General features: G+C 41.0%; 1 protein-coding gene across 1 annotated transcript in view; it reads left to right on the forward strand.

The window, feature by feature from the left end:
* Positions 1-19552, forward strand: part of LOC138745087 (anoctamin-1-like) — a 243741-nt gene that overhangs the window by 48548 nt on the left and 175641 nt on the right. Inside the window, exon 3 of the mRNA XM_069902195.1 lies at positions 10225-10512. Coding sequence (XP_069758296.1) covers positions 10225-10512 — 288 coding nt within the window. The remainder of the gene's footprint in view (positions 1-10224; positions 10513-19552) is intronic.

Below are 19552 nucleotides of genomic sequence, written 5' to 3' on the forward strand. Positions count from 1 at the left end.
CATTGTCTGTGTGGATAGTGATGCTGTATTAAACAAATCTCATCTGCTGCCTTGTGGTCCATATCCCCCCCCCCCCCCCCATTTCTGCCTTGTTAACATTCCTGTCTAAATGAATTTTAAACATCAGCAGTGTGTTCCAGGCATCTGCCACTCTGCTATTTTAAAAATACTTGCCTCCTAGAGTTCCCTTTTAACCCCCCCCCTTAAAATTGAACTGTCTAGTTTTTGATATTTCCACCTTCAGATATCGATAATCTTTCTGTGATCCTTCATAATTTTATAAAGTTCCTTGGCCTCTGATGCCCCAGAGAAAGCTGTAGAGGTTTGTCCAATCTCTCTTTGGACCTAATACTCTATAATCCAGACAACATCCTGCTGATTATCTTCTGCACCCTCGATAATGCCTCCACCTCCATCGTGTAATGCAGCAACCAGAACTGTGTAGAATATTCCAAATGTGGCCAAAACAGTGACTTGATGACTTTTTGCAATCAAATCTTTTGGGTGTTAAGTTTTACAACTCTAACAATCCTGCAGCATAATTTGTCTTTGCCGACCGAGTCATGGACCCAAGTTGGTCTTGTTTGCCTGTGTTTGGACCATTCCTTTCCATGTACCTGGCTAAATGCCTTTTAAGTGTCAAAATTATACTATCCTCTAACACTTTATCCGGCAGCTCGTTCAGTTTACTTGCCACTCTCTGTATAATAAATGTTTCCCCAGGTCCTTTTTAAATCTATGCCCTCAGGTTTTTGATTCCTCTTCCCTAAGGGTAAAAAGTTGCCAATTATAATCCTGTAAATCTCTCAGGTCCACCTCCTCCTCTGCAGTCTCCTCTTTTCAGGAAGAAAAGTCCCAGTTTCTCCTAAAAATTCAAGCCCTACCAGTCCCAGTAACATTCACGTGGATTTTTTCTCCTTTTTTTAAAAAAAAAAGCTGCACACAATGTTCCAAGGGCAGACTTGTACATTTATAACATGATGTCCCGACTCCTGTACTCATTGCCCTAACCAATGTAGGCAAGCATAAATATCTGCCTTGGCCATCCTGAGTGGACACTTACATGGAGCTATGTGCACATACCCAAATGGCTCTGTACTACAGCTCTCCCATTCAGTGTAAATTCTGCTCTGCTTCAATCAACCAAGTGCAAGGCCTTGACTTGTCTGAGTTAAATGCATCTGCTGTTTCTTAGCCCACTTTTCAAATTCATCAGGATAATGTAATCTCGGACATCCTTCTCCATCCAGTGTACCACCAATCCTCAAATGTATTAACTATTCTATCTGTATGGTCATCCAAGTCATTAAAATAAATGTCAAAAAACAGTGGGCCAAAAACTGATACCTGTGGCATACTCCAGTTCATCGGCCCATGAGCTTCTGATCTGAATAACAGCAACTTACTACCACCCTCTGACTGACCATCAAACCAGTTCTGTATCCAATTGGTCATTTCATTCGTAGATCTCATGTAATCTGATATGGACCAGTGTAGCATGTAGAACCTGATCAATGGCTATGCCAAATCAATTCAGAGAATGTCTACCTTCCTATCCTCATCAATGATCTCAGTTAAAATTCATGACAGACAAGTTCTCATGCACATATCATGCTGACTGTTCCTTACCAAATACATGTAAATCCTGTCTCTCTGAATCCCACCAATAACTTGCCTATTGCTGATGTTGCACCAGAGACCTGCAGTTTTCTAGCCTGTCCTTTCAGCCTTCTAAAATAAATGTCTTCTCATCTTCTGACTCTAGAACTGAATGATGATGAACAGATCTCCGCCAGGGCTCCAGCAATTTCTTTCCTTGCTTCCTATGATGTTCAAGGATGCACTTGATATATCTGCCATTGTCTTTTAAGGCCTCCAACACCTTCTCTTCCATAATGTGGATGCTCTTCAAGACATGGGAGCAGAAATAGTCCATTCAGCCCATCAAGTCTGCCCTGCCATTTAATCATGAGCTGATCCATTTTTCGCACTCAGCCCCACTACCTGGTCTTCTCCCCATAACCTTTGATGCCCTGACTAATCAAAAACCCATCAATCTCTGTCTTAAATACACCCAATGAGCTGGCCTGTAGCAACATAAGACCTCTCTATTGAATTCTGGGTTCCCTAGCCTGCAAGTCCTTCTTTCCTAAATACAGTTTAGGTCTATAATCTCCTATGACTCCACATATAGCCTTAATTATTTATTTTTTTGCTGGGCTCCATTCTCTGATGAATATACTTGGAGTCTCTTGGGATTCTCCTTAGCCTTGTGTATCCGAGCCATATTATGCTCTCTCTTTGTTCTCCTGATTTCCTGAAATCCTCCATAAAAGATTCACATGGCCTCACCTGTCGATACCAATAAATGCCTCCTTTTTCTTGTCCAGAGCTTCAACGTATCCTCAATAGGCCTCACTTGGTGTACTGCATGCAATTCAATGGCCCCATTGCAGGAAGGATGTGGAGACTTTGAAAGTATACAGAGGAGATTTACCAGGATGTTGCCTGGTTTTGAGGGCATGATATATGGGGAGAGACTCGACAAACTTGGATTATTTTCTCTGGAGCACTGGTGGTTAAGGGGCAATCATTATAAAATCATGAGGGGCATTCATCGGTTGTACAGTAGGAATCTTTTTTCCCAAGGTAAAAGCATCACAACCTTTGAGAGTTCCTGTCTAATGCCATCAATATTCACTATGCCCAAATTTAGAACTATAACTTGTGGATCTGTCGTTTTCCATAACTATTTTTAAAATAATGGAGTTTTGAACACTGGTTCTAAAGTGGCCGCTAGTCCCTCAATCACTCGTCCTACTGTGTTTCCCGAGAGTAGGCCCAGTGTTGTACTTTCTGATCAGGCCATCTGAGATTTTGAGAAAACATTCTTGGGCGTATTTAATATGCTCAACCTTTTTCAAGCCCTTTGCACTGGGAGGCACCCAGTCTGGGGATGAGAGAAGTTGAAATCTCCTACTATTGCAAACCTATTGTAGACAAAGCTGTCTGCACATTTTCTGCTCTAATTTCCACAGATTAATACTGCACCATCAAAATAATCATCCTTTTTCTAAACTCTTCCCACACAGCCTGACTGGATGATTCTGCAAGAGCATTGGAAATACCAGTGTGATGTTCTCCTAATCAAAATGCAACAATCCCACTTTTAGCTCTGCCTCAGTCTGGTCTGCAATGTCTTTACCAGGGAAATGTGGCCTCACTCTTAAGTTTTAAGAATAAATTGGATAGATACATGGATGGAAGAGGTCTAGAGAGTTAGGGAATGGGTATGTCAGTGGGACTAGCGGATTGATGTTTCAGCACTGACTAGAAGGGCTGAATGGCCTATTTTCTGTGCTGAAGTGCTCTATTGAACTACCAGTCCTGCCCCCCTCAGTCCTATTTCTGTGTTGGCTATGACATTCTGGCTCCATGTACCCATCTGTACCCTGGGCTTATCTTCCTTGCCTGTTGGACTTCAAAATAAATACAGTTAATTCTGTCAGATTTTCCACACATTCCAACTTGCTAATAATACTGACTTCTTTTAATTATTGTGGAACTGAGGTAGTCAGAGCTACAGAGACATGACTGTTACTTGCCAATAATCATTATAACATGAGAAAAATATAGAATATATTTGATAATGTGGGTAATTTAAAAATAATTGAGAGAGAGATGGATTGTACACAATGAGCTGACTGTGCAGCTTTAGTGGATTCAAACTGGAAATTCCTTTGCATCCATATCAAATGCAATATTTAATGTAAAAGTTCACAATTAATGAAGATGGTATTTAAGTGGAAAGCTTAACTGGCTACACCACTGTCTATCTTCCTCCTTGATAGTGACCAAGGTGAGTTTCAGACCAAATAGTAAAAATGTAAAGAACTACAGATGCTGGAAATCTGAAATAAAAACCAAAACAATATTGGAGATACTCAGCAGCTCAGGTTGTACCTGTTGGAAAAAAAGACTATGAAGGTTTCAGGTCAAAGCCTCTTCATCAGAGTGACATTTGCAAGTTCCGATGAAGGGACTTTGACCTGAAGCATGAAGTGTTTTCTTTCCTGGAGATGTTAATATTTGAAGTATCTCTGGAACTAAAACACAAAAGTCTGCAGACACTGTGGATGAAATAAAAGCAGAAAGCTAGAGAAACTCAGCTGGTCAAACAGTGCACTTTGTCTAGCAAAGATAAAGATGCATAATCAATGTTTTGGGCTTAGACAAAATGTGGGCAGGCACCTGAACAAAATGGTGGGGGGGGGGGGAGCAGCATAGTCCCAAAAGCAGGATAGGTGGATAGGGGAGCGAGGGCACACCTGTAAGCAAGGAAAGGGTGGATGACTCTGTGAATGGAGAGGGAAGGGGGTGGAGAGCTGAAGGTTTCTGCTGGGATTATCATTTACTTCTCCCTCTTGTCCCTTTCACTCTGTCTTCTTTCCTTCAGTTCTCCATCCTTCCCTCTCCATTCCAGAACAATCATCCCTCCCCTCTACTGGTGAGACCTCCCTCCCTCATCTATCTATTACCTCCTGCCTTTGGGACTGTGTTCCTTCCTTGCCCTTCCATCATTTTGTTCTGGTGCCTGCCCACATTTTTTTCCTCACCTTGATGAAGGGCTCAAGCCCAAAACGTTGTTTCTGTATCTTTCTCTTTGCTACATAAAGGACCCTATTTGACCAGCTGAGTTTCTCCAGCTTTGTGTTTTTACTGCTGAGTCTCTCTAATATGTTCTGCTTTTACTTGAACTTAAAATCAACTCGATTATAAAAGAGACTTCAGGTAATTCTTTACATTCAGTGTTAAATGCCTGGTACCCTGCTCCTCGGTGATTGCTTGTTAATTATGCTGTTGTTGCAGTACTGGGCAGGCTTTTTCCATTTCAATGGTCATGTCCCATCTCATTTTGTTATATTTCTGTGTGGTTTATGCTTCTTACTTTGTTTTGATTGTTAATTCCATCAATTTTTTTTAAGAACTGGTTGGTTTCATTAACTGTTTCTCAATCCACAGGTGGTTCCTAATAACTACGATCTTTGCTCTTCAAAACAATAATGTTACCTATTTCTTCCATTAGCCTGTCTAACATTGGGGCTTTACACAAAGGTTTGGAGGGACTGCAATTTGTTCCTTGACTTTATAATGTTAGTGATTTGCTTGCAATGCACCATTTGGACTATTTCCCATTATTCCTTGTGCTTTACTTGCTTCTTTTTGACCTTTATTGATGAGGTGGCATATGGCGTCAATGATGGACCACTCTCTCCATTACTCCCTCATCCAATCATCCTGCCCGACCAATCATCCACCTGGCACGTTTCCTTTTACCGCCAGAAGTGCCACACTTGAACTACCTTCTCCCTCACCACCATTTGGGGCCCCAAGCAGTCCTTTCAACACTTCATTTGTGTGATCCACAAGAGTGATCTACTGCACCTGGTGCTCCCTCTGTGGCCTTTCTATATTGGAGAGACTGGGAAATGGCTTTGCTGAGCGTCTTCACTCTGTTCACATCAATGACAGTGATGACCCAGTGGCCAGCCATTTCAATTCCACGTCGTACTTCCATGCTCGTATCTGACCATGGCTTTTTACTATCCATCTGAGACAGCCTGTAAATTGGAGAAACAATACCTTATTTTTCCATCTGGGCACTGTCCAATGGGGGGGTGGGGGCATTAACATTGACTTCTCCAGTTTCTGTTGGTCCACTCTTCATTCTCCCTTCCCTTGTCTTCTTTCCTCCAGCTCTCCACCCCACCCCCTTCTCTCTTTATTCACAGTCATCCCCCCTCTTGTTTGCTGGTGTTCCCTCTACCCCCCCCCCTTATCCTTTGGGGCCATGTTCCTCTCCCTTCCTCCTTCCATTTTGTTCAGGTACCTGTTGACATTTTTTCACCAAGCCTGAAACATTGGTTGTTTGCTGTACACCATTTTACCCATTGAGTTTCTCCAGCATTGTGTTTACTTCAACCATGGTAACTGCACGTTCATGTTTTACTGGTGTCAACTCTTGGTCTGGTACCTTTTGATGATGAAACAAGTACCGTTGGAAGTTTCTTCGAACCATACTGGTTTGTTCATGGGATATGGGTTCTCATCACATAGCTCCTCTCTCTCCTGGACCCCTCCTCCTTCAACTGTTACATTATTGCAAAAATATACTAATCTTTGTGGTCCCCACATTATCATCGGTATTTGATGTTGTAACCTATCAAAAACTTTGTGCAGTATTCCAAGAATTTAATGACACAAGCAAAGCTGTAGATGGTGTTTCTTTTTAGTCCCATCATTGAACAGTTAAAACTATCTCTGTGCAAAGCAAGTAAAACATGCTTGTGAAATCACAAAATGCTGGAGGAATTTGGCAGGTCACACAGTGTCCACAGGTGGTAAAGATAAATGACCAACATTTCAGGCCTGAGCCCATTTTCAAGGTATCAGCATAAAGCAGGCAGACACATGAATAAAAAGTCTGGGGAGAAGGGAAGGAAGGGCAGGGGGTGGAGTACACGCCAACTGGTAAAAGTCTTTAACTGGACTGGAGAGGAAAGGTAAGAATTGATCAGAGGGAAGGGGTGGCTCTGTGAATGCAGAGCTGGAGGCAAGGAGACAGGGAAAGAGAGCTAGAGGAAAGATTGGATGGGGTGGGGAATTGAAATGGATGACCACTGGGAAGTTTTGCTTCACTTGGAAAGATTGTTTGAGGCCCTGAATGGTAGTGAGGGAGGGGGTGTAACAATTCTTGTGGTCACAGGAGTAGGTACCAAGGGGGTGATTGATGGGAAGGGATGATGAGACGATGAAGTCATGGAGAGAGCAGTCTGTGTGGAAGGCAGAGAGGAGAGGCAAAGATGTCTGGCTGTGGAATCACGTGGTAGAAATGGCAGAGGATGATATGTTGGACATGCTTGTATAGATTGCCTTTGGAATGGAGAAACTAGGTTAATATGTGCACCCAAATTTCTATAAATAGGAATGTTATGAAAATCTTGTTGAATGGAAAAAAGTGAGTCAGAGCAGGAAGTCATGGCCATTTGAGAGAGTAGGTGGCCTTGGTTTTGCATGGTGCGGTCAGCATTCCTATAGCAGGGCACTGGAGCATCAGCATCACCTTTGGTGCATATATATGTGGTGTGAGACTAGATTTCCTCCCCCCCCCCCCCCCCCCAAAACCACCTTTGCTTTCAGATGCATATTGGACTAACATTCAACATGTGAAAAGGATAATTTGGATCAAAAGTTGATGTATGAATATTTTGGATTTATAAAAATAATCAGCGGTTGTTTCAATGGACTGATAAATCATCACTTTTTTCAGAAGTTTAAGCAAGAAAATAAATAATAAAGAAGACTGTAGATGCTGGAGAACTCGAATGAGAGACAAAGTTGCTGGAGGAACTCAGCAGGTCACCCAGCTTCCATGGAAAGCAGCAGGCAGTCAATGTTTCAGGCCTACTGTTTTTCTGGGATGCTGCATGACCTGCTGACTTCCTCCTTTGTGTATCTTGACTGATGCTGCGTTTCAAACCTCTTAACTTGAAAGAAGATTAGAGTTTGTCAAATAGTCATGGGGTATGACCTAAAGTTAATTTTTTGCTTGTTTTTATTCAGCTTAATAAATGGTAAAATACACTACAACCTAGCAATAGGCCTTTCAGCCCATCATGTCTCTGCTGGCTAGGATGCCAATCTGATTAATTCCATCTGCCTGCATATGGTTCCTATTCCCTACCTGTATGTGTGTTTGACTAAATGTCTCTTAAAAGATGCTATCATGTCTGCTTCCCCTGCCAGAAAAGTGTAACCTTGCAAAAATGAACTTTTATTGTAATTTAGCATTTTGGAGGTTTTAGAGCACCATATTTGAATATAATATTTTCAGATGAAGGTTCTGAGATTAAAACCAGTGCAAAATGATGGTTGAGGAGGGCTTGGTAGGATGGTTTTTACCTTCCCCAACTATTAGGGTACTCTGTGATTCAGTAAATTGTATCTTTCCAACTAATCTTAAATGGGTCACAGTGTTTGAAGGAATTTTGACATTTCCTAGCTAACAAAATAGAACCATAGAACATTACAGCACAGAAAGCAGGCCCTACATTTGTGCCAAACTATTATTCTGCCTGGTCCCACTGATCTGCAACTTGTCCATAGCCCTCCATACCTCTCCCATCCTTACACCTGTCTCAATTTTTCTTAAATGTTAAAATTGAGCCTACGTTCACCACTTTAGCTGGCAGCTTGTTCCGCACCTCCACAACTCTGGAAAAAGTTCCTCCTCTTGTTCCCCCTAAACATTTCCCCTTTCACCCTTAACCCTTGTCCTCTGGTTTGTATCTCACCTACCCTCAGTGGAAAAACCCCCTCTTCAACTGAATCTTTGACTTCCTCATCTAAAGACCACAGTCAGTACAAATTGGAAACAACATCTCCTCCTCACTGACAATTAACACTAGTGCATCTCAAGGAAGTGTGCTTAGCCCACTGTTCTACTCACTCTATATCCATGACTATGTGGCTATCTGGAATTCAAATTTGCTGATGACACATTGGTTGTCAGCAGAATCATAGATGGTAATGAGGAAGTGCACAAGAGGGAGATGGGTCAGCTAGTTAAGTGGTGTCATAACAACAACCTTGCACTCAATGTTAACAAAACCAAGGAGATGATTGTAGACGTCAGGAGGAAATCAGGAGAAGATGAACCAGTTCTAAATGAAGGGACAGCAGTGGAGAGGATCAAGAGCTTCAAGTTTCTGGGTGTCACCATCTCTTCTGAGGATCTGTTCTGGAGCCTCCATGTCGATATAATCATGAAGAAGGCTCACCAGCAATTGTACTTTGTGAGGAGTTTGAGGAGATTTGGTACATCACTGAAGACTCTTGAAAACCTCTACAGGTGTACTGTGGAGAGCATTTGGGCTGGTTATCTCACTGTCTGGTACAGAGGTGCCAATGCTCAGGGCGAGAAAAAACTCCAGAGGGTCGTTAACTCTGCCTGCAACATCATGGGCACCAGACTTCTCTCCATCAAGGATATCTGCAAGAGGCATTGTCTTAAGAAATCAGCCTCTATCCTCAAAGACCCTCACCACACAGGTCATGCCCTCTTCACTTTGCTACCATTGGGAAAAGAGTACAGGAGTCTGCAGATGAGCACTCAACAGCACAAGAACAGCTTCTTCCCCTCCTGAATGAACAATGAATCACGGACATTGCCTTACTTTTTCTTTTTCTTGCACTATTTTTTATTTATTTTGTAAGGTGGTTTGTATAAATGTTTCCACTGTGTTGCTGCCACAAGCAATGAATTTTGTCATGTTTATGACAATGAAAGCTGATTCTGTTTTATTCCATCTATACCCATCAAATGAGAACTCTAAGGGTACTCTGCTGTCTTTGAAGCAAAAGTAAAGTTTTCCATTTGTATGGCTCTCTTCAAACCACTTCATAGCCAATAGGGTATTGTGGTTCCTGCAAAGTTGGGAATGTGACAACCAATCTCGGCATAGCTAGCTCCCAGAAACAATATTGTGACACTGGCTAGATGATCTATGGTGGGAATGTTGATGGATTAATCTTGGCCAGGGCAATGGTGCACACCCTTGGTTGCAGAATAGTACCAAGGGATCTTCTCACTTGGGAGTGCACGCAGGATCCAGGTTTGATGTGGCATCTGAACCATCAAAGAAGCCTTCTTTCATCACTAACTTGTATCCCTAGCTTTTTTCTTCTTGTTCGAATCCAGACTGTTGAGAGATTACTGTGTCAACCTAAGCTGGAACTAATGTTAGAAATGAAGTGTTATCTCCAAGCTTGTCAATTGCTCGTGCAATAAAACATCTATGTTATTTAATAATCAAACTTTGAGAATTAAACACAGGGTCTAAACTGTAGCAACAGTGAACAGACTATAGCAATGAAATATTTAAGGATGTAATCCCAAAGAATGGGGCCCAAGCAGTTGAAGACTCTACCTCCAAGGGAAATTTTGGGATGGGTGGGGGGTGGAGGGGGGAGAAGGAGAGATACAAGATTGGAGGAGCCCTGTTCTCGAAGGAGATTAGAGGTGAAGTATAAGGCTTTTATCTGCTAATTTCATCTGAATCCTGGTCCATATGCTTTCTTCATTGGCTGTGTTATCTTTGAACAGGCAGGAAATTGGAAGCTTCCATGTAAAATTTTATTATTTTTGTTGTTGTTTTTCTTCAGATTTTGAATACCCTTCCTGTAGACCAGGATGCTCGCCAGAAGAGTGGCTTGTACTTCCAAGATGGAAAGCGCCATGTGGATTATGTGCTGGTATATCAGTATAAGAAATCGAGCCGCAAAGGGTTAAGTTCACGCCACCGGGGCTCGGTAGGTAGTCGACAGCAGGAAATGGATGTTGAGACCCATCTACAGCCATCAGATTTCCCCGAGGATGACCGGAGATTGCGCCGGGAAGAATTTGAACTAAATCTCCTTGATGCTGGGCTGGAGCTGGAGAGTGATGAGGAGGTAATGTCCCACTCGTTCATGTTCTTACTGAGTTTTGGGGTTCTTTAGCTGGTGAAACCCAATTGGCCCCCCCCCACAAAAAAATTAAAACTTTTTAGGGCTATCTTTCATGTTTTTGTGTAACTGGGGAAGAACGGGTTTGCATTTGGATATTGTGCTAATAATGATAAAGAACTGTTTGTTGTATTCTCTGAGTGAACCTTTGTGGAAACTCTACAATAGTTTATTGTGATGTTTGATGTCGAATATGGAGTGTGGAAAATTATAAATGTAAGCAGGTGGCTCAAAAAGAGAATCTTTTTCTATTTCAATTGTCTCTGTCCTATATACCCCATATTTCTATCAGCTGGGTAAAACCCAATTAAATTAAAATCCTGTTGTTGCCATGGCTATTGGTGAATAAGATCAACCTTATTTTGCCTCATGGTGTAATTATAAATGTCTATCAAATATGTTTCAAAAGATGATCGTCAGCTGCACTGCTTTGTTCAGTGCTCTGATGCGAAGAGTTAATACCTCCATAAAAGCAAGAGAAATTTAAAATGTGTTGAGTGTGTGCTTGCATTGCTCAGTGTTTTCTCTGCCTTTTTGATCACATCAACTCTCCAATCAGTATGGACAATAACCTCTCTGGAGAGATGCAGTGGGTATTCCACTGTTGCGTATATCACACTTGGTCCAGCTGCACCGGTTTTTATTCTGAACTGATTTGTGAAATGTGGGTTTTGGCATTCTTATGAAGCTTTTTTTTTTAAAGTGAGATTTTTTTTCAGATATTCCACTGTGAATGGTAATAGTCGCAAATTTTCCAGTTTACGTTGAGCCTATCCAATGAAAAAGTGATTGTTCACCTTTTAAAGGAACCATCCAACTTTCGAACATTGGATCTGCAGAGATGAAGTGCTCTAGTTGAGGAGACAAGTTGCCATTTCCTCCACATGCAACAATAGTGGACCACCATGACTTGCCAGAACGTCCCTCATTGTCAGTGTGAATTTCCTTTCCTCAGGTACATTATGGGCCCTTAAGCCTTGCATATTGTGCCGTCTCCATCACTATCTAATTTTTCTTTGCCACACGCTCATAACCCTCTATTTTGTTGACATCCACATGCCTGTGTTAGTGTCTTTTGAATGTCCCTATTGTGCCAGGCTCCATCACCACCCCTCTCCCCCCCAGCAATACATTTCCAGGCAACCACCACACTCTGAGTAAAAACCTTGCCTCTGACATCTCTCCACTCACCTTAAACAGATATTCTCTGGTAATCGCTACTGCCCATTGCCACTTTCCTTGTCTTTGCACTTAGGCCAAAGCTGCAACATAATACACAAAGAATAGGGCTACCTGATAATATTTCTGATCCTGTGCTTTTGAGTCAGCAAACACAAACCTGTAGCTTTATTTCCCCCAACTCCACTCCCCCACCCCCCACCCCATCAACCATCAAATTCAAATTCAAAATTGACTCTTGAATCAAGCCAAATGTGATTGGCAAAGGGGCAGGACATCAGCTATTCAATTTCTCAACAAACAAAAAAATCCTGATCAACAGCAGGTTATTCCAAATCTTTCTTTGATCCAGTGTAATTTATCTCAAAAATTTTAATTTTAAGAACTTTCTCTGAAAATATGATTTCCTGAATCAGAGGTTAATGGACTGCCACTGCCAGCAAGCCCCAATTTATCTATGTTTGAAGATGATGGACTTGAAGGTCTATGATTAGTGCTACAGCTTCTAGTTTAATTTTGGTACATAATTGTTCTCAGGTGCACTCTAGTAGAACCCCTGGTATCTGGCACCTACAGGGTTTTCTGGTTACTTGAGACTCACTCTTACAATGCCAAACTAATACACCTGCATTAAGAATAAATAGTTTAAAAGACAAAAATACTAGTCTGTACTTGCACTGAAAAAACTTGGCTTCCATGAATATAAAAACTTCAAAGAATTTTACTTTATTTTCAGGCACATCCTTTGAAAACATTTAACTGTCGCTGCGTGTGCACAATGAGCAATAACATTAAAGATAATTATACGCCCCTCCCCATTTACAGATAAACCCTTACTAATATACAAATAAAGATAAACTCTTACTAAGCAGGGAACTGAGTGGCATCAACCAGCTCTTCATCCTGGGTGCCACCATTTTATTTGAACACCACTTTATTCAAAAAGCTGCTACAGCAAAGCACAACCAGGCTCTCCACTGGCTGAATGCTTACTTCCATCTTCACCCAAGATTTGTGCAACTTCAGAGAATGTTTGCTTTTACAATTTTAAAGTTTTATTTAAAATTTTATTTATTCTAATTCTATCTATTTATTTAATTTCCTTCCCTTTTTTTCCATTTGCTTGAGGTTGCCAGTTGCTTGAATTCTGGACAGCAGGGTTTTATTGTATTGACAAATTAATTTTTAGGAATATAGGCATTGGTAGCAAGGTCAGCATTTATTACCCTTGAGAAAGTTTTGGTGTGACACTTTCTTGGACCATTACAGTGCTTCTGATAAAGTTACTCTCAATCAGAAATTTATTGTCATGAACAAGTCACAAAATTTAGTGTTTGCAGCAGCCTTATAGGGCAAACATTCATATAAACCACTTTTACAACAATAAATTAAAAACAAAATAGTGCACGAAAAGTCGGGCAGTGAATTTGGTTCATTGATTATTCAGGAATCTGATGGCAGTGGGGAAGAAACTGTCCTTGTGCCACTGAGTGTTCATCTTTTGGCTCCTGTACCTTTTCCCTGATGGTAGCAGAGTGATGATGACACAGCCTGGGTGGTGGGGGGGTCTTTGAGGATAGAGGCTGCTTTGTTAAGACACCACCTCATGTAGATGTCCTCGATGGAGTGAAGACTGGTGCCTGTGATGTCGCAAGCCAAGTTCACAACCCTCTGGAGTTTATTCTTGTCCTAAGAGTTGGCACCTCAATACCAGGCAGTGATACAACCAACCAGAATGCTCTCCACGGTCCACCTGTAGACATTTTTGAGTGTCTCCGTGAATGCTGGTGAAATGGGGAGGGTTTCAGGAATCTGGATCTAAAACATAACATTATTCCTTCATTATTTTATTGTTCATCCTGGGCGACCCCATCGCTGTTTCATACAACTTTATTCAAACATCTGCTATGAGCAAAGCACGACCAAGGCCCTCTGCTGACTGAATATTTCCTCCCATCTTCATTGGTTTATGCATCACTTCAGAGAACATTTACAATTTTAAACAAATGAATTTTTTAACCTATTATTTTATTTTTATTTTTATTTTGTTATTTATTTTTTTGTCTTTTTTGCCAGTTGCTTGAATTCTAGATACCAGGGGTTTTATGGTTTAATGATTGTGGTCACTTCTTTATTGTGACACACTAGGAAGCCATTTGGCTTGTGAGTCCCAGCTAGATTTCAACAGACCATTTTCTCTCATTTTAAGCCCTTCGATGCATTTCCAATCTGCTCCATTCTGCTACATTTGCAGCTACCTCGTCTGAAAGGTAATTTGTTGTTGCTGGTTTTCTTTGGTATGTAGGAGGAAACCAGAGCACCTGGTGGAAGTCAATGAAGTCATGGGAAGTACACAAAATCCACAGAGACAGCCTCTGAGATAATTATTGGACCAGTGTCCCTGGACACAAAAAAGACTATTGCGCTATTGTTCCACCTTTGACAAATAATATGATGTGTGAGATGCTGGGATGGTTTTTTTTCCCATATCAAATCAATTTGAAATATTAAAATTATTGAAGTATTTTGTCAGGGGACTTAACTGCTCACTCAGTATATCCGAGATATATATATTGGAACTGCTTCTCGACTAAAATGACAAACTATCTTTTCGAATAAAAACTACCTTAGCTGTTTTTCTGTAAGATTGTTGCCCAAGCTGAAATTTAATGGTGGGTAATTTAAATCACTCAGTCCCCAGGATATGTTTCCCTTCGTGGTTTTAAATTGTACCCGGGCAAAAGCCAACCTACATCAGACTGTCAATGAGTGACAGCCATGCTGCAAAGTGGTGAATCAACATTCTTTATCAATTGGCTGTATTTACAGCTATTTTGTAGGCTCATGGATATGTGTGGTACAAAAGGCCTTTCAGCCAGTTATGCCCATCTCACCAAATTTAAAGCTATCCAGAGTAATGAAGGCTTTCCCCTTCCAAAAATAGACTTTATTCACGATAAATTATTTACAGAAAATTATTCAGTCTTTCCACGCCCAAAGTGTTAATCATACCTATCAATGTACCATTGTTCCCATCAATGTACACTGTCACATTTGTTCTCTCAATACACCATTCCTGTGGCACTTTGTTGCTTCTCTTCCCCCCCCCCACCTCACCCCACCACCAATTATTCGAGGGACTTGCCCTTGGTCTCAGTAATGGGAGGACTGTAATAAAGGTTGTGGTGGGTCAGGCAGCTGGTATTTCCATGAATATTATAAAACTTTCCCCTTGTCTTCCCTTTTGATTCTATTCTTCTCAGTGGGGGAAGGGTTTGGGCTGGGGAGAAAAATTCTCCAGCTCTTCACTATAATAATCCAGCTCTTTGTTGTTACAATAATCTCTTGACTAAATGTATACCTCAATTATTCAACTAAGGGAATCACATCAATCTTTCCACTTTATCTGGAAACACTCGTAGTTTAGTGTGCCTTAATGAAATATTTTCTTTCCTGTATGCTTCCCCCTCCCCCCCAAAAGTGACCATCCATCTACCTTATTTCCGAAAAAAGGATCTTGTCTCATAAGCGAGGTATCATAATTTGCCTCTGACAGCCCCGAATGAAAGTTTATTTTTCAGGCTGATAGATGGGCTCTGCGTACAAGATGCAGGAGCAGAATCAAGCTATTCTGCCCATCAAGTTGCTCTGCCATTCAAACCATACTTGATGCACCTTTCATCTCAACACTATTCTCCTGCCTTTTCCCCATGTTGAGACACAATATAAGAGCACAGTGCTCGATCATTTTCAGTACTCTTCAACAAGACCATCTCAGGTTCTGTGTTGATGCAATGGCTCTGCACAGCTAAGGAATAAAGGAAAGGCCTAAGGAACCATCACTGAATGAACTTTGAACGCGCTCATCAGTGTGCAACCTGTTTATTGTGTGTAGGTGATGTTCGATACGGACCTTTCACTCAAGTGCTGTGTGACTTGTGCTGTTTGTCTTATTTTATTGTTCCTCCGCTGCAACTTTCCTGATGTTCAGAATGATCTCAGCTGTGATTCCAGTCCAATAATGAGAAGGGCTAATGGCTCTGAATCCATGCAGCAGCAGTCGGAGGGGGATCCACAGCAACTGGTAGGAGTGATTTTGCAGTAAAGTGATTAATGTGGTGTTGATAGCTGTGGCCTTTGTAGTGACTTAGCCACCCTGTAGATAGCTGGTCAATTCCAGTATTCCTTTAGTTTGTGATGTTGGAGACAAAATGATCCTTGTAAATATCACGAACTGGGTATTCAATTTGTCAGCTCCCAATTTTCCTTACCTCTCACTTTCTTCTGTCAGCAGCGACTATTGTTGATGCAAGTTTCTGTAGTAGTCCCTCATTCCCATAAGAGGGAATGGCCTGACCTGCATCAACTACTTTCATTTTAATTCAAATTGCAGTAGACATGAAGAGCTTTTTGCTGAAGGTTGCAAATAGCCTGTTAACCATTGTAATCAGACTGTTGTTAACAAGTTGGTGCCAACTTGGGGCAGATCTGCATAGGAGGGGGAGCAAATGACATCCTGACCCAGACTGGATAAAAGGAGGCCCTTCAGCCCAACACATTCCTTCTAACCTATATTCCATTCCTATTTCTGTGCATTAACTCTGTGGCCTTCTGAACCTTGCCTGTCAACGCTGATTCATCAGGATATAAAAATCATTTTGAATTTTCAGTTTGAGTGTGATTCTTGAAACCAAATGCTTTGTAAGCAAGAACTGATCAAGTTCAAGTTTATTATTTATTGTATAAATACTATCAGATCAAACAGCATTTCTCTGGACCATGGTGCACATACATGCACACACAATACATCAATACATTTTTAATTAAAAATGTGTATACAATAAATATCTTGGAATAATTTATTCAGGTACAGGATGCATCAATGTCATAGCCTGCGGGAAGAAGCTATTTTGCAGTTGGACAGTCCTAATTTTGATGCTCCTGTACCACCTATTTGATGGTAGGGGTCAAAGACCCTGTCCTGGGTAGAAAGGGTCTTCAATAATTCTTTGAGCCCTTTTTAACCAACACTCCTAGTGAATGCCATTAGTAGAGGAAAGAAAGATTCATCATAGATAAAAATAAGAATGGAATGTTGAAAATCCTCAGCAGATCAGGCAATACTTGTGGTTAAAGAATGGTTAATAATGTTTCTGCTCTGATCATAAACATTGGTTGCAGTAGCTAATCCCCAGTTATCATTTCAAATTCTAGAGAAAATTAATTTTAATCATCCTCGCTTCCTTTTCTTCTATTGCCAAATCCAATGATCCAATAGCTCATTCAAGTGCCTGTGAAACCTGAGCAAGTTTGTCCCCACTGTTGTCCAGGTTACACAAGAACTTGACTGAAATGAGATCAGGCAACCTGGCTCTTCCCACATATTGTTGGGCACGTCTCAGAAAAATCCCAATGATGTGCATTCACTGGTCACACCGATCCCTGGCCTGTGATTTGGTACACACTATTTAATCGCAATTATTTGGCTTGTAAGCAACTTCTGAAGTGGATCAGTTTACCTGCAGTCTGCACAGGGAAAGTTGTCCCAACAGTAAACTGCACTGAAGCTGCCAAGCTCTCGCTGATGGCAATGCTTTACATTCAATTACACAAGGCTGAAATTACAAAGAATCCTGAAATCTTTGGATGAATGCCAGTTCTGAAATGCAGGAGGATTGGGGTTCAGGGGGGGACAGAGGCCTTGTGACAGGTTGGTTGTATCCACAATGAACATAATAACTGTGCCAAACAGTGGTGCAATATTTGATGTTTATTACCTTGAATCTCATCTGGGAAAAAGATTATGTCTGTCGTAACAACTTTAATTTGCTTGTACAGCAAGATCTTTTTATGTTACAAATAAGGCATTTGCCAATTTTAGTTCTAAAATTTGTTACCCCTCAGATGCTGTTAATGAAATTATAATTTGACTTGTGTGCCTCCAAATGCAAACTATGAATGCTATTAAATGGTAGAATAGGAATGAGCAAAGATTTTGAATGTAGTTGGCTAATACAAAATATAAAGTACCTCCACAGCCACTTTACCCTCTAACGTGGAAGGTCTAAACGTTCTATCTCAAATGAGCTCCAGTCACCGCCTCGGGCTAGAGAGCTCCAGTCACCGCCTCGGGCTAGAGAGCTCCAGTCACCGCCTCGGGCTAGAGAGCTCCAGTCACCGCCTCGGGCTAGAGAGCTCCAGTCACCGCCTCGGGCTAGAGAGCTCCAGTCACCGCCTCGGGCTAGAGAGCTCCAGTCACCGCCTCGACATTCATCTGACTCATTCATCTGAAACTGCCCTCTTGTTCGAGATGCACTAGCATCCAGTACATTAACCATCCTCAAAATTCCCCTGTGAGGTCAGCTCGCCGTGGTTCTCAACTCCATGGACCTTTGGCTAAACTTGTTCATCTTTTCTCAGAAGAATAATTCACTGTCTCCAAACATTCATTGGATATGGAAATCCCTTTCTAAGCTTTATTAAAATTTCTGTCAAGATTGTTTGCGTTGGACAGTTTGCTCTCGACAAAGGGGAGAGTGAATAAAAGAGTGATTACATTTTGAATATAATAACCTTTTGTCACTGTAAGGTAAAATAATTGGACAGTGATTGTTCTATGGCATTGAAGTTGTCTGTGATTAAAATCACCAAGTTTGATTACAGCTTGGCCCTTTGTTTGATCTGCTTTTCTGACTGCCAGGAATGTTAAAAAGAACAAGATGAAAGGGTCATAAATGAAACTGTTGGATCTTTATATGAAGAGTACCCAGTTCATCATTTTGTTGAGTCATTTGAGTGAATAACTGCATTTTTTTAAATAAAAGCATCCGTTTGGTAACTATATTCTGTTAAATTTTAAATTTGCACTTCTCATCATAACCTAATAAAATGGGTAAATGCAAATTGACTTGGGCTTTAAATTTCAAACCGTTTTGCTGCAGATGTGACAAATCACACCCAGTTATTGCCGTTATTCACAACATATTGTTTTGACTTGTTTCATTAGTTCCTGAATCACCAGTTACCTCTGCCTTGTTAACTGGTGATTTCTGTCTGGTGGTGGGTCAGTCTTTGTTCTGTCATTCTCATGATTTGTTTTTCACTGTCCCAATCTATCAATGTTGTAAGATATGTTTTGGCAAGATTTCTAGCATTGAGCATGTTTAAAAGCATCTGTTAGTGTGTCATTTCATCTTGTCCTTTGATGTTTGAATATAATCCTGACTTGATGGACAATGTCTTTTGTTTTAAATAATTCCACAAACATTAGTTAATGGAGATATCACAAATCCACAAGCAATAGTATCAAAAATGCTTATCAAGTGAATATTCTGTCTCAGACCCAAAAATTGCTGGAGAAACTCTGCAGGCCTGAGCCCTTAATTTAGATGCTGTATGAGCGGCTGAGTTTCTCCAGCACTTTTGTGCATTACAAAACAATCAGTGTCTGCAGACTTTGCTGTTTAACTATTATTGTATTCTACAGGCACAGAGCAGGTGTGTCTGTTTAATACTGTCCATACCTAATCACTTTATCCCAAAATGCAAAACTTCCTCTGTACTTTTTGTACAGCTCAGGTGAAGCAGGTAACGTTTTTGAAGGTTTGGTTCTGATTGTTTTTCATCTGAGGGATTTATGATACTTGGGAGGAGAAAAATAATCACAGGAAATGCAAGGATAATGAGCTGGCACAGAGAATCTCTTTAGCAGGAACGGTCATTGTAAAATCACCATGCTTCACTTGCGATTCTATTGTATCTAGTGCTCTCCTCTACAGTGGGGAGACTGGATGCAGATTGGGAGATC

Source organism: Narcine bancroftii, chromosome 1 (genome assembly GCF_036971445.1).
Source record: "Narcine bancroftii isolate sNarBan1 chromosome 1, sNarBan1.hap1, whole genome shotgun sequence".
Classification (NCBI taxonomy): Eukaryota; Metazoa; Chordata; class Chondrichthyes; order Torpediniformes; family Narcinidae; genus Narcine; species Narcine bancroftii.